At 41.6% G+C, this 26,517-nt stretch overlaps 1 protein-coding gene across 4 annotated transcripts in view; it reads left to right on the forward strand.

Annotated features, from left to right (window-relative positions):
* lrrc3b (leucine rich repeat containing 3B) overlaps window positions 1-26,210 on the forward strand; it is a 36,660-nt gene extending 10,450 nt beyond the window's left edge. For 2 of the 4 annotated variants that reach the window (XM_039605111.1, XM_039605110.1), the window contains exon 2: window positions 20,808-26,210. In XM_039605111.1, coding sequence (XP_039461045.1) covers window positions 20,954-21,736 — 783 coding nt within the window. In that variant the 5' untranslated portion in view covers window positions 20,808-20,953 and the 3' untranslated portion in view covers window positions 21,737-26,210. Of the gene's footprint in view, window positions 1-2,602; window positions 2,660-18,130; window positions 18,272-18,293; window positions 18,492-20,807 lie in introns of those variants that run through there. The other 2 variants (XM_039605108.1, XM_039605109.1) reach the window with 2 other exon arrangements.
* The last annotated feature ends 307 nt before the right edge of the window (window positions 26,211-26,517 follow it).

Consider the following 26,517-nt stretch of genomic DNA (forward strand, 5'->3'; position numbering starts at 1 on the left):
CTTTCATAAAATAAAATAATCTGCACACTGTCTTTTTTTGGGTGGGGGTTTGTATTAAAAGTAAGAGGCAAAAAGAGTTCTGACAACATTTTATCTCCAAGCTGAGGCAATGTGTGCATGTGTGTGCAGGTAAACTAGTGAATGAGCGAATTTGTGCGTGTAAGAATTCAAAAGAGCATGTGGTGGCTGCAATGAAACAGAACATAGAACAATGGCCTGTCGATTTTTTTGTTGTTGTTTCACTTTAAATCTGAAAAATGATGTTACATATGCTAGTCAAGGACACCCCATGCACCCCTTTAGATGAACCCCTGCTAGTTGCAGGTATTATGTGATAGAAAAGTGGACCAGCTGTCCTCAGGAATAATTTAATTTACTAATTTAAACATGGTATCAGACCAAGTCAACATTAATAATCTAGTCTTAGCCTTACTGTAGATACTGTGGATGGAGCAGTAAAGGTTCGAATGGTGATTACAGGAACAGGCGTTTGTTAGGGCAGAGCAATATGGCCAAAAATATTTATCACGATATACATTTTTAAATTTGCGATAACGATATAACTGACAATATAATTGACGCGAGACAAAATACTTTACAACTCCACAACTTTATTAGTGCAAAAAAACCCCATCAATGTATTTTCACTTAAACAAGCAGCTGTTTTTTATGTGCATTAAAGTTATATAAAAATGTAACAGTGCAAATTCCTCACTGACAGTTTAACCAAAAGGCATTTCCAGTGGAAACTGGCCGACATATCCTCAGCATAACCATGTATAATATCCACAAAACTTAAAAAGAGGTTATACACACACAATACGCTAATATTATGTTGAAGCACAGTACGTATCACTCCGCGAGGCTCCTGCCTACGATAGCCGTAATGCTCCGACAATCCATCAAGCGGTGCGGCTTCGTGCTTAGCAAAGTCGGACTAAAACATTTGACAGATTTTTGAGCGCCGTGGCCGTGTAGCACATAAAATCGTTTCGAGGTCAGTAAACACAACCAGAATTCATACATAAGGCACACTGGATTATAAGGGGCACTGTCGATTTTCAGAAAAATCAAAGGATCATAGTGCTTTGTTGTGTATCTGACGGACGAAAGCTAAACCAGTTCCACATCCAGTGGCGGTCCTAGCCTGTTTGGCGCCCCGGGCGAACACGCCCCCCCCCCACACACACACACGCACACACGCACATGCACATAAAACATATTAAGGAACCATACTGAATTTCGCCAGAGAAACACACATATGAAGAGAGAGAGAGTATGCATAGTATGCAAACGGCTACCAAACAGCCATCATAATTTGTCATACAATGAGAACAGGACAAATCAACAATTGACAAAGACTAATTAATATTAAAATCTGTAACATAATGTATTGTTTGGAGTTTAGTCTGTTACTGTTACTATTTTTACCATTTCTTCTTGGAGCAACTGTAACCCACATTATTTCCTTAGGGATTAATAAAGTATTCTGATTCTGATTGGTTCAGGATGACCTGCCATTATCCAATGACACATCTACTTACCTGTATCTTTTGCTCATTTCTCCTTCTCGTCTTTTCTGTTTTTTCTAAACTGAGCACCTGATGGCTTTGAACTTTTCTTGTCCATCTTACATTGGTTTTAATTTTCCACTGCAGTACAAATCACCCAACTCGAGGATCACCACAACATAACCTAACAGACCTACACCTTAGTTCACAGATTCACTTTGTCTAAGGTTTATTTCTGGGATTTCACACAACCCAGGATTCAAATCATGAATACATAATGGGCTTGGATTTACATCATTATGAATGAAATGTGCTCTATTTGGAAGCAGGCAGCATTTTTTGTTGTTGTTTTGTTTTGGGTTTTTTTTCCCGATGCCCGTGATGCCGCCCCCCACCACGATGCCACCCCGGGCAACCGCCCGTGTCACCCGTATCAAAAACCGCTACTGTCCACATCAGTGAAGTTGCAGCATTTTTACAAACCAATTCTGGTTCATCCGTTTCATTCAACGATCCACTTTCGCCCTTCTCATTCTCCGTCGCTGCCATGTGCGTATGTAAACATAGGCACTGCGCATGTGCGTTTTACCCATATTCTATCGCGATATTTCATTTTCCTATCGTTGCCTAACATTATACCGGTGTTACTGTGAACGGTATGATAAGGCCCAGCCCTAGAGTTCGCTCCACTTGAGCTCACCATCTTGGTAACTGCTCCACTTCTTTGCTCTTCACGGATGTTGTGTAGACAGACAACATCACTGCTGCTGTTGTGTTATTAGTCTTTTACAAACTGGGTTTGATGTTTTTAATAATTTTGTAGATGAGTCCTAACAAGCATAGTACAGGTTTAGACTGCCAAGCTGGCACATGTGGTGATTTAAACCCATTTCGACAGGCTGTGCACACATTTACTTAGTTACATTCAAGCTCTAAAGTCTGTGATTCTTAAATTTTGCAGATTTGGTAGAAATCTCTTCTTTTCTATGTTAAGCCCAACATTGGTTCCATCAAAAAGCAGACTTCCCTGTGTAAAAGCCCCTCTTCTCACGTATACAGGCACACTGCTCTTCCCCCTCCCTGCTCTGCTTTCTCACGTGACTAAGCGGCAAGACCGGAAGGCATTGTGCAGACACATACAGACTGCAGTAAGTGGCACACAGAGAAAAGAGCATCGTGTGAACTTATTTTTACTGCTTTAATTTAAAAGGTTTCAAACTGTGATGTGTGTAAAGAGTATCTGCTACCGTGGCAACACATCCGATTTTTTCACACATACAAAACACATATGTCATGACTGACGTGTAATATTCAGTATCAACTAATGTTCATTTTAAAAGTGCAGTTGGACTGATTACCTATAGACTATATTCAGACATTCAAATAATATATACAGCTCAAAATTGTTTAATGAATTATTTTATTGGAACTAAAAACATATCTCAAACCTGAAATAAAAATAGATAATTGTAATAACTTTGTGTTAGCTGTGAAAGCAACACTAGAATAAAATTCAACTTAGTTTCATGTATATAGTGCTAAATTACAACAACAGTTGCCTCACAGTGGATTATATTATAAGGTAAAGACTCTACAATAACACAGAAAACCCCAACAGTCGGACACCCCTGTGAGCAACAGAAAGAAACCTCTGGTGGAATCAGGCTGGGGAAGGGGATGCCATCTGTCACGACAAGTTGGGGATGATAAGAGGGCGACGCTGTGGAAGAGACCCAGAGAGGATTAATAACTAAGGATTCAATGCAAAGTTGTGTACAAATATATGGAGTGAAAAGAGCAGAGTAAAGAAGAAACACTCACTGGACCATGGAAGCCCACAGAAGGCCGGGTTCAGGGTCACCTGTTTCATCAAACAGAAAGTTCAACTCATAATCTTAAAAGTAGAGAGCAGACAGGCAGCCTGTCTCCTGGATCTGGCACAGGCACAGAAACGAAAATGAACTGCTGTTCAGAGAAGAAGCCAATTCCAAGAAATCAAGAAATTCATTAGTGACAGTAATCATATTTCTGTTTTTCTATATATTTGGCAAGAAACCTGGTAAATAAATACTAGAATCAGTCCTGGTTTTTAACATAAACATAATCAGCTAATTAACCAGTCTTTTAATAGTCATGAAAATATGTTCAGATGTAGCGTACTGATGATGCATTCACCTCATAAATCATGACTCACTGCTCTCCCAAACATGACAGTGCACAGGCTTCCCTTATATGTTAAAGGTATCTTTATCTGTGATCCTTGTATTTACTTGCTATCAGATTGATACCAAGTATCGCACACCATTAACAGAGAATCTGTAGTGCCTTTAAATCATGCTGTAAATGACAGAAAAACGAACACAAAAAAACGCTGGTCCACTTTAACCCTGATGATAGTTTCATGACTGATTGTTCTGACTATTGTCAAATTTGTACATGTTTTGTTTGGTTAGTGCACTGGCCCTTTAAGAGAAAGGCATGGTCTGTGTGCGGACAGGGGAAGTGTAAAAGACTCAGACAATCGACTGATTAATGTGATCTATGCTGTGAAAGGCTGATAAAAAGGCATTCCCTGTGAGTATGCATTATTGTTTGGCACTTTATGTTGATTAATAGCAGTTACTTAGATGTTGTATTACACGTGCTAATTTATGGTTTGTAGACAGTTGTTTGGTGTTAGCATTAGACCTTGGTCACGCAGCTCCTCAAGTAATTATTTTAATTTGACACTCATATACACTGTATTTTGTTGTTACAGTTTCACACCTGCCATATAAAGCAAAGTCTAAACCCACTCTGGCGTCAGTGACTTTTGTGTGGAGGTGTTTAACTCCTGGATAGTAGAAAGTGGTTCTACGAGGCCAGTACACTGATGCATAAATTAGATGGTTTGGCCTCTTTCCTGTTTTCGTATACAGGGCTCCAGAGTGCCACCAATGTGGTCGCAAATGTGACCTAATTTCTCGATGGTGCGACTAAAAAAAATCCTAGGTCACACCGGTGTGACCAGCTGTTTGAGTACAGAAAAAAGTGTCCGCAACTCTGAAAGTCTCCGTGTGGTCAACGACAGACAAACACACATTATGCCCATATCGTGCTCTAAACCAATCAGAGATAATCAGGGGCGGGACCTCTCTGATTGGCCATGGTCCAGATATTCCCGTCAGCCTACATGTATGTACGTTTGAAAGCGGATAGACAGAGGTGAGTAGTAGGGTTGGGTTTCAGTAATCGATTTTCCAATTAAAATTGATTTTAGCTTGAATAACGTGACATTGATTCATTAAATCCTGAATCGATTGTATTAAATGTATTTTGCCAGAAATGCCAGAAGCTCACAAAACTATTTAAACAACCCACCAAAGAGCTAAAACAGTAAATGAGGGCAGGTAAACAGATTCCACACAAAGACGTGAACAGAAAGCGTGGACCACGGCGTCGGGGCTGAAAGCCGACGGCTCACACCAAAATGTACCTCAAGAACAGTTTCCCATCTCAAATCTCTGTTTCCTGCATTATTCGTTTGCTTATCACGCACTGGTCTGCTGTTGTGTACAGAGCTGTCGGCCGCTGTTTGTTTTTCTTTTCCACAAAAATTACCTCCAACAACAAAGCCTCATTTCTGCTGTTCAATACTGAAGAAATTTCAACTTTTTAAAATGATGCCAAATTGCAAAATGCTTAGCTGTGTTTCTAATCAAATCTCTGTAACACTGTGTGCCATGGGCTCCCCAGTTTCACCCATCGTGGCCAATTTGTACATGGAAGAAGTGGAAAAGAGGGCTTCGCTATCCTACCCTGGAACACCACCAAGCCATTGGTTCAGATATGTGGATGACACCTGGGTGAAAATCAAATCTCAGGACGTACTACATTTCACAGATCACTTTAACTCGGTGAACCGACACATCAAATTCACCAGGGAGGATATGAAAAGTGGCAGGTTAGCCTTCTTAGACTGTGAGATTTCCATCAGTAATGGGGGACATCTAAAGGCTGATGTGTACCGTAAACCTACGCATACAGATCAGTATCTAAGGTTTGACTCTCATCATCCACTGGAGCTCAAACTGGGTGTCATCAGGACGCTACAACACAGAGCCAACACCATCCCCACTGACACAGCGGCCAGGGAGGCAGAAGAACAGCACATCAAGAAGGCCCTGAGTAAATGTGGTTATCCCAGCTGGACTTTTGTCAAAGCTGGGAAGGCACCTAAAGAAAGCTCCAGCCGATCCAGGAGAGAAGGACAACCGCTGCCCAGGCGAAAACCTGTAGTGATCCCATATGTGTCAGGAGTATCGGAGCAGCTGAGACGCATTTTTTCTAAACACCGGGTTTCTGTGGCTTTTAAACCCCAAAACACGCTGCGCCAAAAACTGGTCCACCCCAAGGATCGGGTCCCCCGACACAAACAGAGTAACATAGTGTACGCTGTTAAGTGCCAGCAGGATTGCCAGGATTTATACATCGGGGAAACCAAACAACCTCTAGCGAAGCGGATGGCACAACACAGAAGAGCAACCTCATCAGGCCAGGACTCTGCAGTTTATTTACACCTACAGGCCAGTGGACACTTTCAATGATGAGGATGTACACATCCTGGACAGGGAGGAACGCTGGTTTGAGCGCGGAGTCAAGGAGGCCATTTACGTGAAAAGGGAAAGACCATCTCTGAATCGAGGAGGGGGCCTAAGGGTACATCTGTCACCATCTTACAATGCTGTGATTGCAGCCATTCCCCAACTCTCTGTGAATGGTACTCATGGCCATTGATCAGTGTTCTTTGATCAGTGGGTTTTGGTCAGTGATTGTTGATCAATGGTCATGGGAATTTGCATAATTATGATTAAGGAACTGACCTCACAGCCCATTGTTCCTTCAGTGGGCTGGTTTCAGTCATTATGCAAATGTACTGTTTATAAGGTTTGGGGAAACCTGCAGTCAGCTGAGACTGAAGAAGTCACTTGGATGAGTGACGAAACGTTTCTCCCACAAAACGCTACGTCCAGATGAACAGATTCAACGTTTGGAGATCTGTAACACTTACTTCACTTCTGCAGCATTCACATGTTGATTCATGGTTTTGTTCAGTTTCTGTTCTACTGCACAATATTTTTAAGGTTATCTGCTACAAAAAGCCAGGCCAGGAAAATCTGCTTCATGTTTTTCTGTTTTATCCTCAGTTACTTTGACACAAAGGCATCTGCTGTGATGCTCACACCTCTGATGAAGTCTTACAAGTGGTAAATGATAAATGATCACAATTATATTTCTGAATGTCTGAGTCACAATCGAATCAAATCAGGACCTTGTGAATCGGAATCTAATGGAATATAGAAAGATACCCAGCCCTATGAGTAGCCTAGGCCTGACAGAAGTGGATGTAGCTGTGGGTAATAAGAAAAGATGAAAAGAACGATTGGTAACTTTTTTGTTAAGTTAAGCCCTGGTCCATCTAAAATTCAAAGTCAGTGCTCTGACACGGAGCCATCGACCTCTCAGGTTATGTCTAACACTGGTCCAGAGATGGCATCACATAATGAGCCACATACGATCGACTCCGAGCCAGAGCCCACTGAAAGTAAAACAGGGAAAGTGTATATATTTGGAAGAGAGTGGCTTGAGCAGTCTCCCTGACTAAGATACAGCAAAGCTGACAACATGATGTACTGCATTTACTGTCGTGAGCGTGGAAAGACCACGGCCGCCAGTACTGCGTTTGTGACTGGTGCTGATACATTTCAAATTGAAACGCTGAAAAAACAGCAGTGTATCCAGAAAACACATTATATGCTGCGATAAATGCACTGCCCAAGTGTCCCCTCCCCCCACTGCCTTTCAGCGGCAGGCAGCAGCAAACAGGTCGTCAGAGGAGCCAAAATGATGATTAAGTTTAACATTGTCTACAATATTACCAAAGAGTGCCAAAGCACTTTAAGCACAAGCACTTTTTCAGTAACTTATCTTTCTTGTGGAAATGTGCTTGTTAGTTAATCATTTACAAATCAATATTGTCTGTATAAACAGCAATTCCCCCCCCCCCAAAAAAAGTGCACATGTAAGACTGCGGTGTTAAGCCATGCGGTTGAAAAATTTGGGTGCACCTAACTTTTGTGCTGGTGCACCTAAGAAAAAGAGTTAGGCGCACCATGGTAAAAAGTTAGTCTAGAGCCCTGCTGTATCTTATACACCAATAGGATTGCCTTTCATATATTGCTATTTGGGCTCAAATTTTGGGGGGTGTTTGAAGGGGCACAAAGATATAAAAAAATAACTCCCCTCAAATTTCTTAAACCAAACATAACAAGCCTGTTTCTGAAAATGGAGTAGAAAGTACAGATATTTAAAATATGAAAACTTGCCAGAAAGACAAATACTTTATAAAGATTCAAATTCAAGATTCATGGTCTTTATCGTCAGTACAACAATATATACAGTATAAAGTGTACAGAGAGGCCGTTTCACCCCAAGTCTCCCATGGTGCATTATAGGTATATAAGAAATATATAAGATAAGAGATAAGATAAGATAACTCTTTATTGTCATTGCACAGTCATACATAGTACAATGAAATTGGAAAAACTGTCCTACGTCGGCACTACATATAACACAATACGACACGATATGACACAACGCACAACGCAACACAAACAACGCGACACAGCATATTAACTTAGTAAATAAAAAAAGAAGAATAAGTGTATGTGTATTGCACACTGTTATTATTGCACATTAATTATTATTGCACCTTGTTATAAATATAAATATTGTTATTGTTTTAAACATTGTTACGTCCCCCCTAAAAAAGTCCAGGGAGGTAGCCAATCAGGTCAGCTATTTGCACTGATCAGGGCTATTGCCCTGTTGTAAAAGCTGTCCTTGAGTCTGTTTGTTCGGGACCTCAGCAGCCTGAACCTCCTGCCAGACAGCAGCAGCTTAAACACCCGGTGTCCTGGGTGTGTACAGTCTCGTAGGATGCTGCGTGCCCTCTTGAGACAGCGAGTGCTGTACAGGTCCTTCAGGGAGGGAAGAGGATGTCCAGTGATTTTTTGGGCCATATTAATGACCCTCTGGAGTGCCTTTCTGTGTGCTGTGGTGCAGCTGGAGAACCATACAACGATGCAATATGTCAGCACACTTTCAATGGAGCAGCGGTAGAAGACGGTCAGCAGCTCCTTCTTCAGGTCCATTTTTCTGAGGATTCTCAGAAAGTGGAGATGCTGTTGGGCCTTCTTTAAGACCGCAGAGGTGTTAGAGCTCCATTGGAGGTCTGTGTCTATGTGCACACCCAGAAACTTGAAACTGGACACCCTTTCCACACACTCCCCGTTGATGCTGACAGGCTGCAGCTCGGACTTCCTCCTTCTGAAGTCAACTACCAGTTCTTTTGTCTTGGTGGTATTGAGGTCCAGGTTGTTATCTACACACCAATCTGACAGCCTCTGAACTTCAGCTCTGTACGCCCTCTCATCTCCCCCTGAGATGAGCCCCACCACGGTGGTATCATCTGCAAACTTGATGACTGTGTTGTCTGGGTGGGTACTAACACAGTCATGTGTGTACAGAGTGTACAGTAGGGGACTCAGTACACAGTCTTGTGGAGAGCCGGTGTTAAGGCTGAGGGCTGAGGAAAGATGAGGCCCCACTCTAACTCTCTGTACACGGTCTGAGAGGAAGTCTCTGATCCAGCGGCAGGTGGTAGAAGGAAGTCCAATTTCCAGCAGTTTAACTATTAGTCTGTCCGGGAGTATCATATTGAAAGCAGAGCTAAAGTCAACAAAGAGCAGCCTGGCGTAACGGCCCTGCACTTCCAAGAGATATAAAACTATAAATTACAAATAAATAATAACTTGCTAAATTTGGGTAAAATTAAGAGCTAAAAAGGTACTATTACTAACAACATCTATGTACAATACACAAAGACAGGACAGAGACAATACAAAGTGGATTGTGCAGTAGGTGTTGAATACCAGGTTGAGTTATGGTCAGGATATTGGAAAGACAGGACGAAGACATGTGCAAGATGCAAAATGTGCAAATATGATATAATTTAGATGTGTTCAGTAACTATGTGACTGAGTGTGCAAATAAGGATGTTGTTCCCAGGTCCAGTTTGTAGTGGATTTGTGGAAGTTTTTGTTGTTTTTGAGTCCTTTGGTGAATACTGTAAGGTGTTTGTAAAGGTGTTTGTGTATATCAGTCCTTTGGTGGTAGTGAGTTGAGGGCTTTGACTGCGATGGAGATGGAGATGGGTGGGAGAGGGCCTCCAATGATCCTTTCTGCTGTCCTCACTATCCACTGCAAAGACTTCTTTTCAGCGAGGGTGCAGTTCCCGTACCAGATAGTGATGTAGCAGCAGAGGATGCTCTCAATGGTTAACTGGTAAAAGGATGTAAGGATGGGAGGAGGGAGACTCGCCTTCTTCAGTTTCCTAAGAAAGAGAAGACGTTGTTCGGCTGTCTTCATGATGGTGGTGGTGTTGAGGTTCGAGGAGAGGTAATCTGATAGGTGCACACCCAGGAACTTCACACTGTTGACCATCTCAACAGCAGATCTGTTGATGTGCAGTGGGGTGTGGGCTATTGAGCTCTTCCTGAAGTTAACAACCATCTCTTTAGTCTTCTGAACATTTACAGACAGGTTGTTATTCTGACTCCAGTCCACCAGGTGTTGTACCTCCTCTCTGTATTGATCATTGTTGGTGATGAGACCCACCATTGATTTGAGCTGTACTGTGCAGTACAGTCATGTGTTAACAGGGTGAACAGCATTGGAATAAGCACACAGCCCTGCTGGAATCCTGTAATCAGTCTGAGGACTTTGGAGGTTTTATTTCCTATGGAGACGGACTGGGGCCTATCAGTTAGGAAGTCCAAGATCCAATTGCAGAGAGTGGTGTTTATTTCTAATAGGTCCAACTTCTTTACCAGCTTCTGGGGAATGACTGTGATGAATGCTGAGCTGAAGTCAATAAACAGCATTCTGACATGAGTGTCCTTTTTGCCAAGATGGGAGAGAAAAAGGTGAAGAGCAGACAAGATGGCATCATCTGTGGAGCAGTTTGTGTGGTAAGCAAACTGTAACAGGTCCAGATTCAGTGGAAGATGAGTTTTCATGTGCCTCAGTAACAACCTCTCAAAGCGCTTTGTGATGATGGGCATAAGTGCCACTGGTCGATAGTCATTGAGGCAGGACACAGTGGACTTCTTTGGAACTGGGATGATTTTTGTGGTTTTGCGGCATGCTGGTACCACACCTGAGCTCAGTGATGTATATTTAGGATGTCCGTGAAGATGCCTGTGAGCTGGTCAGCACACTCCGGAAGCACCCAGCCAGGTATGTTTTTAGGTCCTGCAGCCTTTCGCAGGTTTACTCTGTGAAATGTCATCCTGACGTCTGCTGTGGACAGAGCACTTGGTCGTTGGGGGAGGGGGGCATCTTCCTTGATGGCTCTTTGTTCTGTGCCTCAAAACGTGCAAAGAAGTCATTCAGTTTGTCAGTCAGGGAGGGATCACTGCTGCATGCCGGTGTTGGCTTGTAGCCTGTGATTGTTTGAATGCCCTGCCACAAGCGCTGAGTGTCCTTTGAACTTGTGAAATGTGTGTTGATCTTGGCCCTTTCTCAATTCTCAAGTACGCGAGTCCGTGCTCGCGTGCATTCTCGGCCAGTACGTACTCGCCGAGAACGCGAGCACGGACTCGCGATTTGTACTATTGGAACACCAGCGTACGTGATGATATCACAGGTCCGGAGGTTTTACTGCCGTCCCCTCTTAATTTAACTGTGAGTAACATGTTATGAAGCTTAACTTTAATCACAGCCAAACCGGTTTACTCAGGAACAAATAAAACACTGAAATAAACCAAACATTAACATTTAGAAGTGATCTAAGTGACTTATATATCATTTTTAACCTCGGTAGTGAAACCTCTATTAATAAAAATAGTGTACAAGTACATACGTGTACATACCTTAATAAAAACAAGCAGGTGAGATGTTAGAACGCTTTTATTTTTATTATAGTGGACACTCAATACAGTAGACAGCTGCTGGGGTTTCTTTAACCTGAGTAGTGAGAAGTCCGCGGGGGAGGGGGAGGGTTCAAAACGATGTGCCGGGAGTCCGCTGTTCTCCCCGGCTCTAATAATCCTCGACCTCGCTGTCTGCTATGGAGCTGGTGGGTCACAGACGTCTCCGAAAACGTCGGAGCGCGTTTGGAAATATATGATATCTTGATAAATCGAGCAGATATTTGAAGCTTACACAGCTACATTCTCGCTTGAAAATAACTTAAAAGTTTATTTTGTGACCCAGAAAGAGTAATATTTAAAAGTTTTCAGCCCCGCTCGTCCGCCATTGCCGCGTTTCAGGTTTGGACGAGATGCATTCTGGGATATTTAGCTGTACCAAGTCCACACAAGTCACCACCGATGCATGCTCGATAAAACGGGCGGAGCGAGAACACATCCGGGACTTTTTCGCGTTCTCGGCTTGATGCGTACTTCGAATTGGAACAGTACTTGGTCTCCGACTGATGACGTATCACGAGTACACAAGAACACAAGTACACACAAGTACGCATATTGAGAAAGGCCCCTTATCTGCATACTCCCGCTTTGCCTCTTTGATGGCCCGTGATAGGTCTGCTCTGGCTGTAGTGTAGGCTTCTCAATTGTTGGAATTAAAGGCAGAATCTCTGATTTTCATCAGGTTGCGTAGCTTTGCAGAGAACCAGGGTTTATGGTTTGCATAGGTTATGACGGTCTTGGAGACAGTGACATCCTCAATGCATTTGCTGATGTAGCTGGTTGCTGAGGTTGTGTACTCCTCCAGGTCCATGGTGTCTGTGTACAGGGAGTGCAGAATTATTAGGCAAATGAGTATTTTGTCCACATCATCCTCTTCATGCATGTTGTCTTACTCCAAGCTGTATAGGCTCGAAAGCCTACTACCAATTAAGCATATTAGGTGATGTGCATCTCTGTAATGAGAAGGGGTGTGGTCTAATGACATCAACACCCTATATCAGGTGTGCATAATTATTAGGCAACTTCCTTTCCTTTGGCAAAATGGGTCAAAAGAAGGACTTGACAGGCTCAGAAAAGTCAAAAATAGTGAGATATCTTGCAGAGGGATGCAGCAGTCTTAAAATTGCAAAGCTTCTGAAGCGTGATCATCGAACAATCAAGCGTTTCATTCAAAATAGTCAACAGGGTCGCAAGAAGCGTGTGGAAAAACCAAGGCGCAAAATAACTGCCCATGAACTGAGAAAAGTCAAGCGTGCAGCTGCCAAGATGCCACTTGCCACCAGTTTGGCCATATTTCAGAGCTGCAACATCACTGGAGTGCCCAAAAGCACAAGGTGTGCAATACTCAGAGACATGGCCAAGGTAAGAAAGGCTGAAAGACGACCACCACTGAACAAGACACACAAGCTGAAACATCAAGACTGGGCCAAGAAATATCTCAAGACTGATTTTTCTAAGGTTTTATGGACTGATGAAATGAGAGTGAGTCTTGATGGGCCAGATGGATGGGCCCGTGGCTGGATTGGTAAAGGGCAGAGAGCTCCAGTCCCACTCAGACGCCAGCAAGGTGGAGGTGGAGTACTGGTTTGGGCTGGTATCATCAAAGATGAGCTTGTGGGGCCTTTTCGGGTTGAGGATGGAGTCAAGCTCAACTCCCAGTCCTACTGCCAGTTTCTGGAAGACACCTTCTTCAAGCAGTGGTACAGGAAGAAGTCTGCATCCTTCAAGAAAAACATGATTTTCATGCAGGACAATGCTCCATCACACGCGTCCAAGTACTCCACAGCGTGGCTGGCAAGAAAAGGTATAAAAGAAGAAAAACTAATGACATGACCTCCTTGTTCACCTGATCTGAACCCCATTGAGAACCTGTGGTCCATCATCAAATGTAAGATTTACAAGGAGGGAAAACAGTACACCTCTCTGAACAGTGTCTGGGAGGCTGTGGTTGCTGCTGCACGCAATAATGTTGATGGTGAACAGATCAAAACACTGACAGAATCCATGGATGGCAGGCTTTTGAGTGTCCTTGCAAAGAAAGGTGGCTATATTGGTCGCTGATTTGTTTTTGTTTTGTTTTGAATGTCAGAAATGTATATTTGTGAATGTGGAGATGTTATATTGGTTTCACTGGTAAAATAAATAATTGAAATGGGTATATATTTGTTTTTGTTAAGTTGCCTAATAATTATGCACAGTAATAGTCACCTGCACACACAGATATCCCCTAAAATAGCTAAAACTAAAACAAACTAAAACTACTTCCAAAAACATTCAGCTTTGATATTAATGAGTTTTTTGGGTTCATTGAGAACATGGTTGTTGTTCAATAATAAAATTATTCCTCAAAAATACAACTTGCCTAATAATTCTGCACTCCCTGTATATAGCAGCTTCTCTAAACATATCCCAGTCTGTGCATTCAAAGCAATCTTGCAGAACTGGTATGGCCCCCCTCTGGCCATGTTCTCACCCCTCTGAAGGTTGGTCTGATCCGTTTGTTTATGGGTCTGTAGACTGGGGTGAGAAGATGTGGTCGATTGTCCGATGTGGGGGAGGGGTGAAGCCCTGTATGCATCCTGGATGTTTGTGTAAACAAGGTCTAACATGTTGCCCCCTCTTGTTGCAAAGTAAATGTTCTGATGAAATTTGGGTAGAACTAATTTAAGTGTGACGTTGTTTAAATCCCCAGCGACGATGAAGAAGCCGTCAGGGTGGGCTGTTTACAGATCACTGATAATCTTGTAGAGTTCACTGAGTGCTCCACTAACACATTGATCTAAAATCAGAAAAAAAACATAAAATCAAAACAACAAAGTTATTTGCAGCCATTTACCTTTTACCCTTTTTTTTTTATAACCATTTCAAACTATTTACAGAACAATCAGCTGTTCTGCATTCAATAAGATGCCACACAAACTATTTGTGCCACTCCAAAAAAATATTTTCTGTCCACTATAAAGGAGAACATCACAGCCTGATACCTGCAGGTCTGACAGCAGCAGGTGTATCACTCCTCCTGTTTTCTACCTGGAGACAGTGTTTACACTGTAATCTGCCTTTGGTGGCTTTTTGGTAGCACCTGTAACATTCAGCAGTTGCCTCATTGTTCTGGCACACAACACAAAACTATCCACAAGACAACACATTAACTACACACTCCAAACATGCTAAACGTCACAAATCTCTCACATCTCAAAACTCTCTCTCTCTCTTTTTCTGCTGTCTTTCTTTCTTCTCTCTCTCTCTCGCCGTCACTCCTAAAACTTCCCCCTCTTCCTAAACAACCAAATGTCATGTTGCCATATCATTTCTGATTGGTCGACATGGTGCATTTTTCCACCAACACGAACGACTAGGTGTTTTTTGTTTTGTTTTTTTATTTTTTGGTCATAGAGTGCTTGCTAGCGCTGTCCTTAGACGTTAAACGTGATGAAACTATTCAGGAAAAACACGCGTATATATTGTTTATTATGACTCTGGTTTTACTTGGCCCATCAACACAATTTAAAAACTGGTATATATCACCTTGTTGCTTTGTCATCTTAAAGTGGTCATGTGATTGGCTTACCACGACTACTTTATTCTTCCTCAGTCAAACAGCAGCACTCATGCGATTGTTTTGCCCCCTTAGCTCCAGGTGTTGTGCCAAAAAGTGATTGTCGGGCAGAAAGTGATCGCCGCCCGCGGGAGCGCGCGCAGCTGCTTAAAGCTGTAGCGTCCAGATTACTTACAGCTACTTCTGTGCAACTGATATAAGGTGCGGTAAGCTGAACACAGCTTCAACCGTCTGTTTGTTGAAAAATAGTAATGCGACCGCACCGCATTTTCTTGTTAGTAATGGTAACGCCGTTGTAACGATAGGAATAGTAATTAGTTAGATTACTTGTTACTGAAAAAAGTAACGCCGTTAGTAACGCTGTTACTTTTAATGCCGTTATTCCCATCACTGCTGATGACAGACTTTTAAGAATGCAGCTATGCACAGCTTAAATAAAATAAAAAGGTACATTCTGACTTGTCAGGTTGTTACATCATGTAAAAATCACCTTTGCATATTTTTAAAGTTACATATTGTTATAAACCCAAAATGATGTCACAAAATTTGCAGATGTCTTAACATGAGTTATGGTAACATACTCTGAACTGCATAAAAATGGGAAAATAAATTTAGTACAAAGCACATCAGTGGCGTTCAGTAAGAAAGTTTTACAGACAAGCAGAGACGGGGGGAGAATATTATCATCATTAAGAGGCAACAATAGTTTCAGTGCAGTACAAATGATGCACGGCAGCTGAATAACAGCAAAGCTGTGAGGATGCCAGTTTCTGCAGTTTCCCATAAACTTTGTGTGCTTTATTCCTTACATTCAGCTTGAGTGGTCATATAATGATGATGATGTATTTAATTGGACAGTCCCAAGAAAAGATATAGGGAAATATTACAAAATAGATATGAGTTGTTAATAACTTCTTAAGTACACAGACTACGTTGTAGTCTGTGGAGGCAGACTACAACCAACCGAACCGAGGCAGACTCTGTTTATATAGTCCTCATTATGACTGGGTTGAATGCTAATGACGTGTTAATAATCTCCTACCTGTTTTGGTGATAAGTGGGCCAGAATAAAGCAGGGAGACCACCAGAGAACTGCAAAACAACTTCAGTGATCAAAAAATAAAGCATGAAAAGCACAGACAGTGGCTGCAGTGACACTTTTCACTTTTCACTTGCTGTCTTTGCTCTTCTTTGCGGCTCACAGACCAACAACAACACGCGACAGAGGCCCACACACCAGTTGTAGCACATACTTCAATTGACAGCAGAGCTCACTGCAGGCAGATGGACAGGCTCTGCAGTAGTGCAGACAGTGAACACGCTCGCTCTGTTCGAGCATAAATTCTGCACGACTGTGATCATTGTGACTCTTATTTTTAGGGAAAGAGTAAATGCGAGGATTACTAATAGTCTACAGCACAGTGCCAAAGCTTCGGGTCTCATAAAGCAACAGTGCACCACATATTGCCAGCAGAAATACACATTCACATGTGTAGCTCAGGTCAAAATACTGACTTGCAGAACATATTTCAGCCAGAAATATATGGTTAAATCCCTGCATGTCAACTATCCTTGGACAGGATGTTAAGCCCAAGTTGCTCTATGAATATGCATAATCAGAAGATAAAAAGAAGAAAGTGTTTGTATGAATGAGGCATGTTTTATAAAGCACCTTAAGTGCTCCAGGAGAGCAGAAAAGCTCTAAATAAGAATCAGTCCATGTGTCATTTACATACATATTGTTGTTGAGTGCTTTCTGCCTGCCTATTTGTATTGCAGTAATTGCTGGATTTTGCAGGAAACAACACTTAATGTATAAATTGAGATTTTGCATTTTATAACAGAACATTAGCAGTGGAGTAACTAATTGTTTCATGTTTTGATTTCCAAACATAAGTAATCAATTATAACAGAATGGATCACTTAGATCACTTTCTGTCTTCTGTCTTGCCTGTTCGGTGAGCATAACCTCTATTCTGTGTGCTGCAAGCAAATATCAGTATTTTATAGAAAGGCTAAAATTCATGATACCATATATGCCATATCATATCACCCTATTAGAGCACTTCTAATGAGAACTTGTTGTTCCTAGAGTATTTAAAAGTAGAATGGGAGGCAGAGCCTTCAGTTTTCAGGCCCCTCTTCTGTGGAACCAGCTTCCAGTTTGGATTCCCATGATGCACTGGGTGCTTCTTCTTCTTCACTCACTTTTTTCACTTACAGTGTTTGTAGACCACTCTGCCTGTAATTATTAGTTGTTACTAATCTCTGGCTCTCTTCTACAGCATGTCCTTGTTCTGTTTTGCTCAACTTATCCCAACCAATCACAGCAGATGGCCCCGCCCCTCCCTGAGCCTGGTTCTGCCGGAGGTTTCTTCCTGTTAAAAGGGAGTTTTTCCTTCCCACTGTCGCCAAAGTGCTTGCTCATAGGGGGTCACATGATTGTTGGGTTTTTCTTTGTTTTCTTTGTATTATTGTAGGGTTTTTACTTTAAAATAAGCGCCTTGAGGTAACTGTTGTTGTGATGTGGTGCTGTATAAATAAAATTGAATTGAACTGATTTGAATGGAATTGATTGGAACACCTGATGAGTGAGTAAGTACTTTTGGCAATATAGTGAATGTCATCTAGACCAAACCTTTTCTATCTTCATCATCTTCGTAGCTTGCTGTGTTTCCTGATTCACTACCATTCCCCTCTCTAATATTCTTTATGCAGCAGCTCCTCAAAGTACTGCTTCAGTCTTTCAATTCAATTCAGTTCAATTCAATTTTATTTACACAGCGCCAAATCACAACAACAGTCGCCTCAAGGCGCTTTATATTGCAAGGTAGACCCTACAATAATAGATACAGAGAAAAACCCAACAATCATATGACCCCCTATGAGCAAGCACTTTGGCGACAGTGGGAAGGAAAAACTCCCTTTTAACAGGAAGAAACCTCCGGCAGAACCAGGCTCAGGGAGGGGCGGGGCCATCTGCTGCTTTGCCAGCTCTCTCTTTGCGTTATGCATAGTTTCCCATAAAGTTTGCTGTTTTCGTGTGTTTTCGTCTCCCTGGCTATCAGATGTGTTCATTACTAAACTCTTTGAATATTTTCCAGTGAATACACCAAACACCTTCTTGGCAGTCTCCCTCACTACTGCAGCTGTATTTTCACAGTCACCTGGTAATTCTTCTCTACCACACAGAACCTGTCTCAACTCCAGCTTTCACCATTTCATCATTGCCTCTGCCTTCACTTACTTCCACACTGAAGAACATCATCTCCTCCTCCATCCCAGACTCCACAGATCCCCTCCAGTTCGCCTACCGACCCAACAGATCCACTGAAGACGCCATCGCCCATGTCCTGCACACCACCCTCAGCCACGTGGACAAGAAACAGGGTAACTATGTGAGAATGCTGTTTGTTGATTACAGTTCAGCGTTTAACACAATAGTGCCCAGCAGACTGTTCACAAAGCTGAGGGACCTGGGACTCAACAGCCGTCTGTGTGCATGGGTGTTGGACTTCCTCACCGGCAGAACTCAGGTGGTGAGGGTGGGTGGGTGTGTCTCCGACAGCATCACCATCAACACAGGAGCACCACAGGGGTGTGTCCTCTCGCCACTGCTCTACTCCCTCTACACTTCGGACTGTGTGGCCACCCACGGCTCCAACACCATTGTGAAGTTTGCTGACGACACAGTGGTGTTGGGTGCCATCTCCAACAGCGATGAGGCGGCCTACATGGACGAAGTGAAGAATTTGGCATCATGGTGCCAGGACAACCACCTCCAGCTGAGCGTCAGCAAGACCAAGGAGCTGGTGGTGGACTTCAGAAGGAGTCAGCACAGAGACTACAAACCCATTTTCATCAATGGAGCTCCAGTGGAGAGGGTGCAGTCCTTCAAATATCTTGGTGTCCACATCTCCTCAGACCTGACATGGCTGCCCACATTCAGGTCCAGACCAAGAAGGCTAGGCAGCGCCTGTATCACCTCCGACAACTAAGGAAGTTCAGGGTCTCTCCAAAGATCCTCAGGATCTTCTATACAGGCGCTGTGGAGAGTATCCTCACACAGAACATGACAGCGTGGTTCGGGAACAGCTGTGTGAAGGACCAAAAAGCTCTCCAGAGAGTGATCCGTACAGCAGAACGCTGCTGCAGGATTGCTCTCCCCACTTCAGGACACCTACACCAGGAGATGCCGGACTAGAGCAACGCAGATACTGAAGGACCCGTCCCATCCTGGCAACAAACTGTTCCAACTTCTACAATCTGGTAGAACGTTCCGCATCATCCGGGCAAGGACAGAGAGACTCAAGAAGAGCTTCTATCCTCAAGCCATCCGGGCCCTAAACCAACACCCCCCCACACACACACACACATCTCACGTCATCTATAATTGACTGAGACTCTCCTCCAGACACTCAATTCCTTTAACTTCCTTTAACTTTAAATATGTTTATATTGTCCATTCTGTAAAATAGTCAGATGTCTATTCATATTAATGTACAGAATTCACCTGCTGCTGCTTCTACTGCACATTCACCCAATGTATATACTATATATATATTTATAATGTTATCCCTCTACCCCCCCCCCATGTTTTTGCACATGTCGAGGATCGTGTCAGGATACATTTCACTGTGTGTTATACTTGTATAACTATGCATGTGACAAATAAAGAACCTTGAACCTTGAACCTTGAACATTTTGATTTCCAGAGTCATCCTACAATCTACAATCCTTTCTACATTTTATAATCTCCTGTCCTTTTCAGATTGCACCTTCTGCATAAGATATAGTCTACCTTCTTCTACTCTTATACCTCACTCTATGTTGCTTTTTCTTGAAGTAGACTACATGGTCACCACGGCCATTTCTGTCCTTTTGGCAAAATCCACCATCTGTCCTTCTGCATGCCTCTCCTTAATACATATATACTTGTCACCTCTGTTCCCTCGACCTACATGTCCACTGAAGTCACCTCCAGTTACCAGCCTCTCCGCCCTGGAGACACTCTCTAGCGATTCATCGAACTTCCTCCAGGATTCCTCTTTGTCTTCTAACTGACATTTAGCCTGTGGGTCATGCACACTGACAGCCTGATCTTGTCTGACATTCACTTTCAGGCCCTGTGGCTTCCATTGTGTCATCTTCTGAGACTGAAATTGTGTGCAGCATCACTAAAATAAAACATTGCCCATATGCACACCCACTTTTGCGTATCCTGTTTGGGTATCCAGCATTGTGTTATACTTAACAGATGGTATGATAAGCCTCAGAATTATTCAGCATTCATCTTTTTATCTCTACTTGTGTTAAATTTTGATTCTATTTACAAGAGTAAGATAATGCTTGCACTATTATTTCATCATATTACTGCTAAACAGATCAATCATACATTTTATGATTATGCACTAATCCAGCATAAAAGGTTTTACTTTTAGTCTTTCAGAAGCACTTTTATTCTGATGATGCTGTTGGTAAGGTCAGGCTCTGGATATTCATTCTCTTTGGCAGCTTTCACTGGTAGAAAACGTATTTGGATTCAATTGTATAATTTTGATTATTGATTATATTTGATCATCTATCATGAATTCTACTTTCATGAAATTTCACCTGCCACATTTAAGATCACTTAAATGATGAACCTTTGACTATACTATATTTTTAGCAGATATGTTTAACTGACTCTCTCTTATCTCATTCCAGGCCACAACGCAGTATGATAACATCTGTTCATGCTTCCATATCTTCAGTGGGTAAATTGCGAAAGCCAGTCGCTACTATGCAATGTGTGTAAGCGACCAGTGGTGGTGCTGTGGCCCGAGGCGGGATGCTGCTGACAGTCGGTCAGCATGACTCTGCTGGACTTGTGGCTGTCGCGCTCCATCCCCATGTGCCTGCTCCTTCAGAGCCTTGTCCTAATGGCCTTGTGCTTTCCCTCGGCCAGCATGTGTCCAAAGGGCTGCATATGCCAACGCGATTCCCACCTCCATGGCTTCAATGTTACCTGCAGTCAGTCCCGCCTCAAAGAGATTCCTCCCAGTCTACCAGTTGACACTGTCTTGCTGAGACTGGACCACAACCAGATCGGCAGCGTGCCTGATCTCGCCTTCCATGGACTTAGGTTTTTGAGGGAGCTAAACCTTTCTTACAATGCAGTGGAGACTTTAGGGGAAGGTGCCTTCACTGGCATAGAGGCAACTTTACAGGTGCTGGACCTTTCCCACAATCGCATCACTAGCGTACACAAGGATGCCTTTGCTCGACTGAAGGCCCGGATTATTGTGAACGATAACCCCTGGCATTGTGACTGTGCCCTTCAGCAGGCTATTGGAGGAATGGCCCATAACCATGAGGCTGCTGCCCGGGTTCTCTGCAGAAGCTCGGAGCTCCACGACCAGGAGGGACAGCCATTCTTGGCGGTTGACATAGATCTCTGTAACTTGGCAAAACGGACCACAGATTATGCTATGCTCGTAACCATGTTCGGTTGGTTTGCTATGGTCATTTCATATGTGGTGTATTATGTACGTCAGAACCAGGAGGACGCGCGACGCCATCTGGAGTACCTCAAGTCTCTCCCCAGTAAGCCGAAAAAAGCAGACGAGACTGACGACATAAGCACTGTTGTCTGACAGCAGTGGCCCCGTGACTGTGTTCAGCAGAAACCCGGTGAACACCAAAATGTTTATGGAACAGGACCTACATTTATAGCATTTACCATACCAAACTTTTATGTAATATGAGCATCAAAATGTATTTTGATTGTCTGTCTTTGATAGTGTTTTTCTCATGACTAAGATGACAGGAGGAAGGCCACACCAACATTTTGGTTTTTACAGTACAAAGAAAGTCTTGAAAAATTAGAATCTCAGGTTTAAATATTTAAATGATAATGACTTTTGTAGAGTGGAACATCTGAAAAAAGCAAAATTATTTGTAAGACATGACACACTGTTTTTCCCATTTGTCTATTTAATTTGCCCTCTATCTGTTGATTTATCTATCTGTCTAGATTGCTGACAATCTTAAATTGTAGGTTTTTGTAGCTACAATACACCAAGGTCTTTTCAAATGTAGGGTTATAATTGGGATATTACATTAAATGTAGCCAATAGTGTGGCTTTTTAATTTTATTTACAAGTTTATTATGAAAAGCTTACTAACCATTTTTAAAACTACCCCCTTGTGTAGAAAAAGTAATTGCACAAATAATACGTTTTTATGTCATAAAAGTATCTTGTTATAACAAGCTATTTTATTATGGTTTTAGCGATGTGCTGCCATGATAAACTGCACAGGTCAGGCATTGAGGCATTACATTAAAAGCCTATAAAGTCATATGTGGTACCATAACAACATGGCTAAAAATCAAATAATCTAAAAAAACCAAGGTGTTTAAAAGCTAGAAAGTGCTATTAAAATACACCATATTGCTAAAATTACTGGTTCACTTTCACAAGCACATGAACTTGAGTGACATCCCATTTTTAATCCATAGAGTTTAATGTGATGTCGGCCCACATGTTGCAGCTATAACACCTTCAACTCTTCTGGGAAGGCTTTCCACGAGGGTTAGGAGTGTGTTTATGGGAGTTTTTGAAAGATTTTTCGAAAAGTGCTTTGGTTAGCCTATACAGTGATGCTGGATTTATTTCGTCAAAGGTGTTCTGTTGAGTTGAGGTCAGAATTCTGTGCAGACCACTCAAGTTCTTCCACACCAAATGCTCTCATCCATGTTTTTAGGGAGCTTGCTTTGTGCATTGATGCACAGACATGCTGGAAAATGTAGGGAACATCCCCAAACTGTTCCCACAAAGTGAGCAAGAATCTATCCAAAACATCTTGTTATGCAGAAACATTAAGAGTTTGTTTCACTGGGGCTAAGGAGCAGAGCCCAGCTCCTGAAAAACAATAGCACACCATAATCCCCCCTCCACTAAACTTTACACTTGGCACAATGCAGTCAGACAAGTACCGTTCTCCTGGTAACCAGTTCAGTTCAGTTTTACTTATATTGCACCAAACCACAATAACAGTTGCCGCAATGCGCTTTATATTGTAAGGTTAAGACCCTGCAATAATAAAAACCACCAAACAATGACTTGTCCAGCATATAGTCAGACACCATGCTTAATACCACTAAATCTGATGTTTTGCATTTGCAATGTGCTTGTTGATTTAGGCATTATCTGGTTGCAGATAATAATGGGAAGGTCCATAGGTTTGTTTGGTAAGCTATCATAGAAACGTCAAAGTCCAAAATAAGATAATTTGGAATATGAATATGATCCATTTCTGCAAATATGTCCAAAGTCTTGAATTTACTCTTTTTTTTCCAAATGTGTTTGTGTTGGATCGAATGTGTTTATGTCAGTCTATCCTATCACTGCAGCAATTAGATATTCCATGGTGTTTCTGTGTATGGCAACATTAAAATCTTCATTATCTTTTATCAAACATTTTAAATCACTTCAGCTTAAAATGCACAAACTAAACTCCTGTACAGGATGGAGCTATCTGTGGTATGTCCATGTGTGTGTGTGTGTGTGTGTGTTTTCACAAATTGCAAATTTATTGATTAAAGAGTAAAACCACTGAAAACTTCAAATATGTAAATAATCAATCTATGATGATGTCAGTGTTTCATTTAAATATTTTGAATATTTAAAGTGGAATGCTGTTAATCTGCTTCATCTAGGTCTGATTAGATTTGAGTGACAACAACCCAGCAAACGTCATTAGGTTCTTACACTGTTAAATCACGACTGACATTTTTCTTAGCTTGAAACCTTTTAAGTAAGTGGTTGTTTGAAATAAATGCATTTTCAGGGGCTTTGAAAGCTGCAGTGTGGTTGTATCCAGCCATTTATTGAACTTCCCAAAGTTGAAAATTGACCATCACATCCACATCATGCTATGCTTGGCAGAAACATATGTATGTTTGAATGTCTTCCTACAGAGGCTGTCTGAAAATGTGAAAACGCTGTCTCACTCAGCTTTTTATGACTTTATTTTTAAATGTGTCCTGACATCATATTGCAACTTTCAAAGAGCTTTCTTGTCTTTTATACAATCTGGAGGACACAATCAGTGGGCTCTAAGTCTTTTTAAGAACAGGATTCATAATCTCTCTCAGTTTTGGAGTTGTTCATTATGAATTTATACACATATTTCTGATTTTAAACAAATGTTTCAAGACGTTTGATTCATATTTTAGCATATTAATGGTTAGAAGTAGATCTTAAAAAGTACTGTAAAGTGCTTTGGGGTCCTTAGAGACTGAGTAAAGCGCTATACAAATGCAGGCCATTTACCATTTAAAAATATCAACAAACTTGGCAGAGTTGGCTGGAAGTAATAACATCCAGTGTAGTATTTGGTTTTAAATATGAACTCTTGCCTTCAGTGCTACCACAGCAGGAAACGTAATGTGCTTGGTAATGCAGTTTAATTGAAAACCCTTAATGTTGAGGGGTAGGATATGATAAGTAACACCAACATATGAGGGACTTTGGCTATGGACCCTGTAGAAGTTTCTTTTATTCATGGAAGTACTCGATCATGAGACAAAGTTTGAGTCATAGAGTCAGAAGTCAACCAAATTAACAGCTTAGGATTTCTTCCAGAATGGAACAGAATGGAACAATTCCCTCATTTTATCCAGGAACTGTAAGGAACTCTGAAGGAATTTGTACCAAACCAAGATCTCTATACAAAAAAAGAAGTGGAAGATCTATGTTTGCTTGCATTCAGCTTCAGTATAGAAAGCAGCTGGGTTAGCAGAAGGTTATCTGACTAGTGCAGTAACTGACTCTACTCTTCACTCCTATCCCAAGCCCTCTATAAATCATTATTTCTGTTTTTTATTACTCTAATCATAAACATAAACTCTGGCTTTGGCCTAGAGGATACAGTCCTTCAAGTCCTTCAGGTTTTTACATTTTCCAGATTATAATCATGCCAAAGGTGCCATGAAGAGATCAGACAAGAGTTCCAGTTTCCCCTCCAGAATATTACTGATAGTACGTTGATCACATGATGACAACTAGAGTATCTATTGGCAAATTCCTGCTTCTTCTTTCCCTAGAAAGTCAAAAACATGCTACGACTACAGGTTGCTATATTGTACTGTGCATTTGTTCCTTCAGTTTGTGGCATCTTTGTTTATTGCTATTGTTATACCTAGCTGTTGTCAATCAGAGTAAATCTTTGTATGTCTGTACTGAGCAAAGGGAGGCACTATACTAAATGTCATTTGCAGTTGACTCTAATTGTTGGTGGTGTTACTTTCCTTCAGTCTCAGAATTCCTCCCCCCACACACACACACACACACGCACACACAATTAACCTTAATCACTGTTCTTCTGTAACAGTATACAGTAATGTTCCCATCAGTGGCTGAGGAGAAAAATAATTCTGATGATTCTGTTTTTGTTTTATAACTTTGTGCTAATTGAAACACATTAGCATTGAAGGCTAATGGAAACCAGATGGAAAACCAGTACTGATAAAAAAGATACATATGGAAAAGTACAAGAAATTATATTCTCTCCACAAAACAATAATTTTAAGTTGTCCTTCAAACAAGTGATGTATTTTCTCTGAATGTTCAATTCATGTTGTACAGTAGCGGTTATAAAATTGACTTAGGGAATATGATGTGAGAATATGTAGCTATTGAGTGCTAGGATCACATGTAAATAGCAATGTGGATGTTTTGTGAAATACCTGAAAACCCTTTAATTTGTTGGTCTTGTCTTCAAAAGACAATATCCTACTCCACAAGATGGGATCAGGATCAGTCTGTGAAATACACGTACAATGTCATGAAGCAAAGTGTAGCCAAGGATTTGAGAGTTTTTCTAAGTGCCTGAATATTTACAGTTCTTTACTTTTTATGTCTTCTTTTTCCATCTCTTTGCTTGGACTTTCAGAGTTTAGGATTATTACTGTTTAGTGGATTTGTGCTAGCTAGAAAAAGCAGAATCAACCATACGATATATGAAATATAATATACCATATTGCAGATCTTGCACAACAAGAGCAGTGTGTAATAGATTAACACACCATGTTAGCATTGACTTTCATAGTTGTGGCATGAAATACAGAAAATAAAATAAAGAAGGTATGTAATGGTTCATGGTATTTTTTTTCGCAGCATTTGCCAGTGAGTGATGGATTACCTTTGGCTAAACAGATAACTCTTGTCTGTTTAGCCAACAAGTTCAAAGTTAGTAGTGTAGTAAAATGTAAGTGTATGATAATGATTATCATTATGTCAAAGAGACAATTTTTCTCAAATGGTAATCTGCAGCAAAGATATAACATTCTAAGAAAGATTTTTAGCTTGCATGTTTCAGTTAAAATATCAGACCATTCTCGCTCTCGAGGCGTAATATACCCACGATTTGT

This window comes from Oreochromis aureus, linkage group 22 (assembly GCF_013358895.1).
Source record: "Oreochromis aureus strain Israel breed Guangdong linkage group 22, ZZ_aureus, whole genome shotgun sequence".
NCBI lineage: Eukaryota > Metazoa > Chordata > Actinopteri > Cichliformes > Cichlidae > Oreochromis > Oreochromis aureus.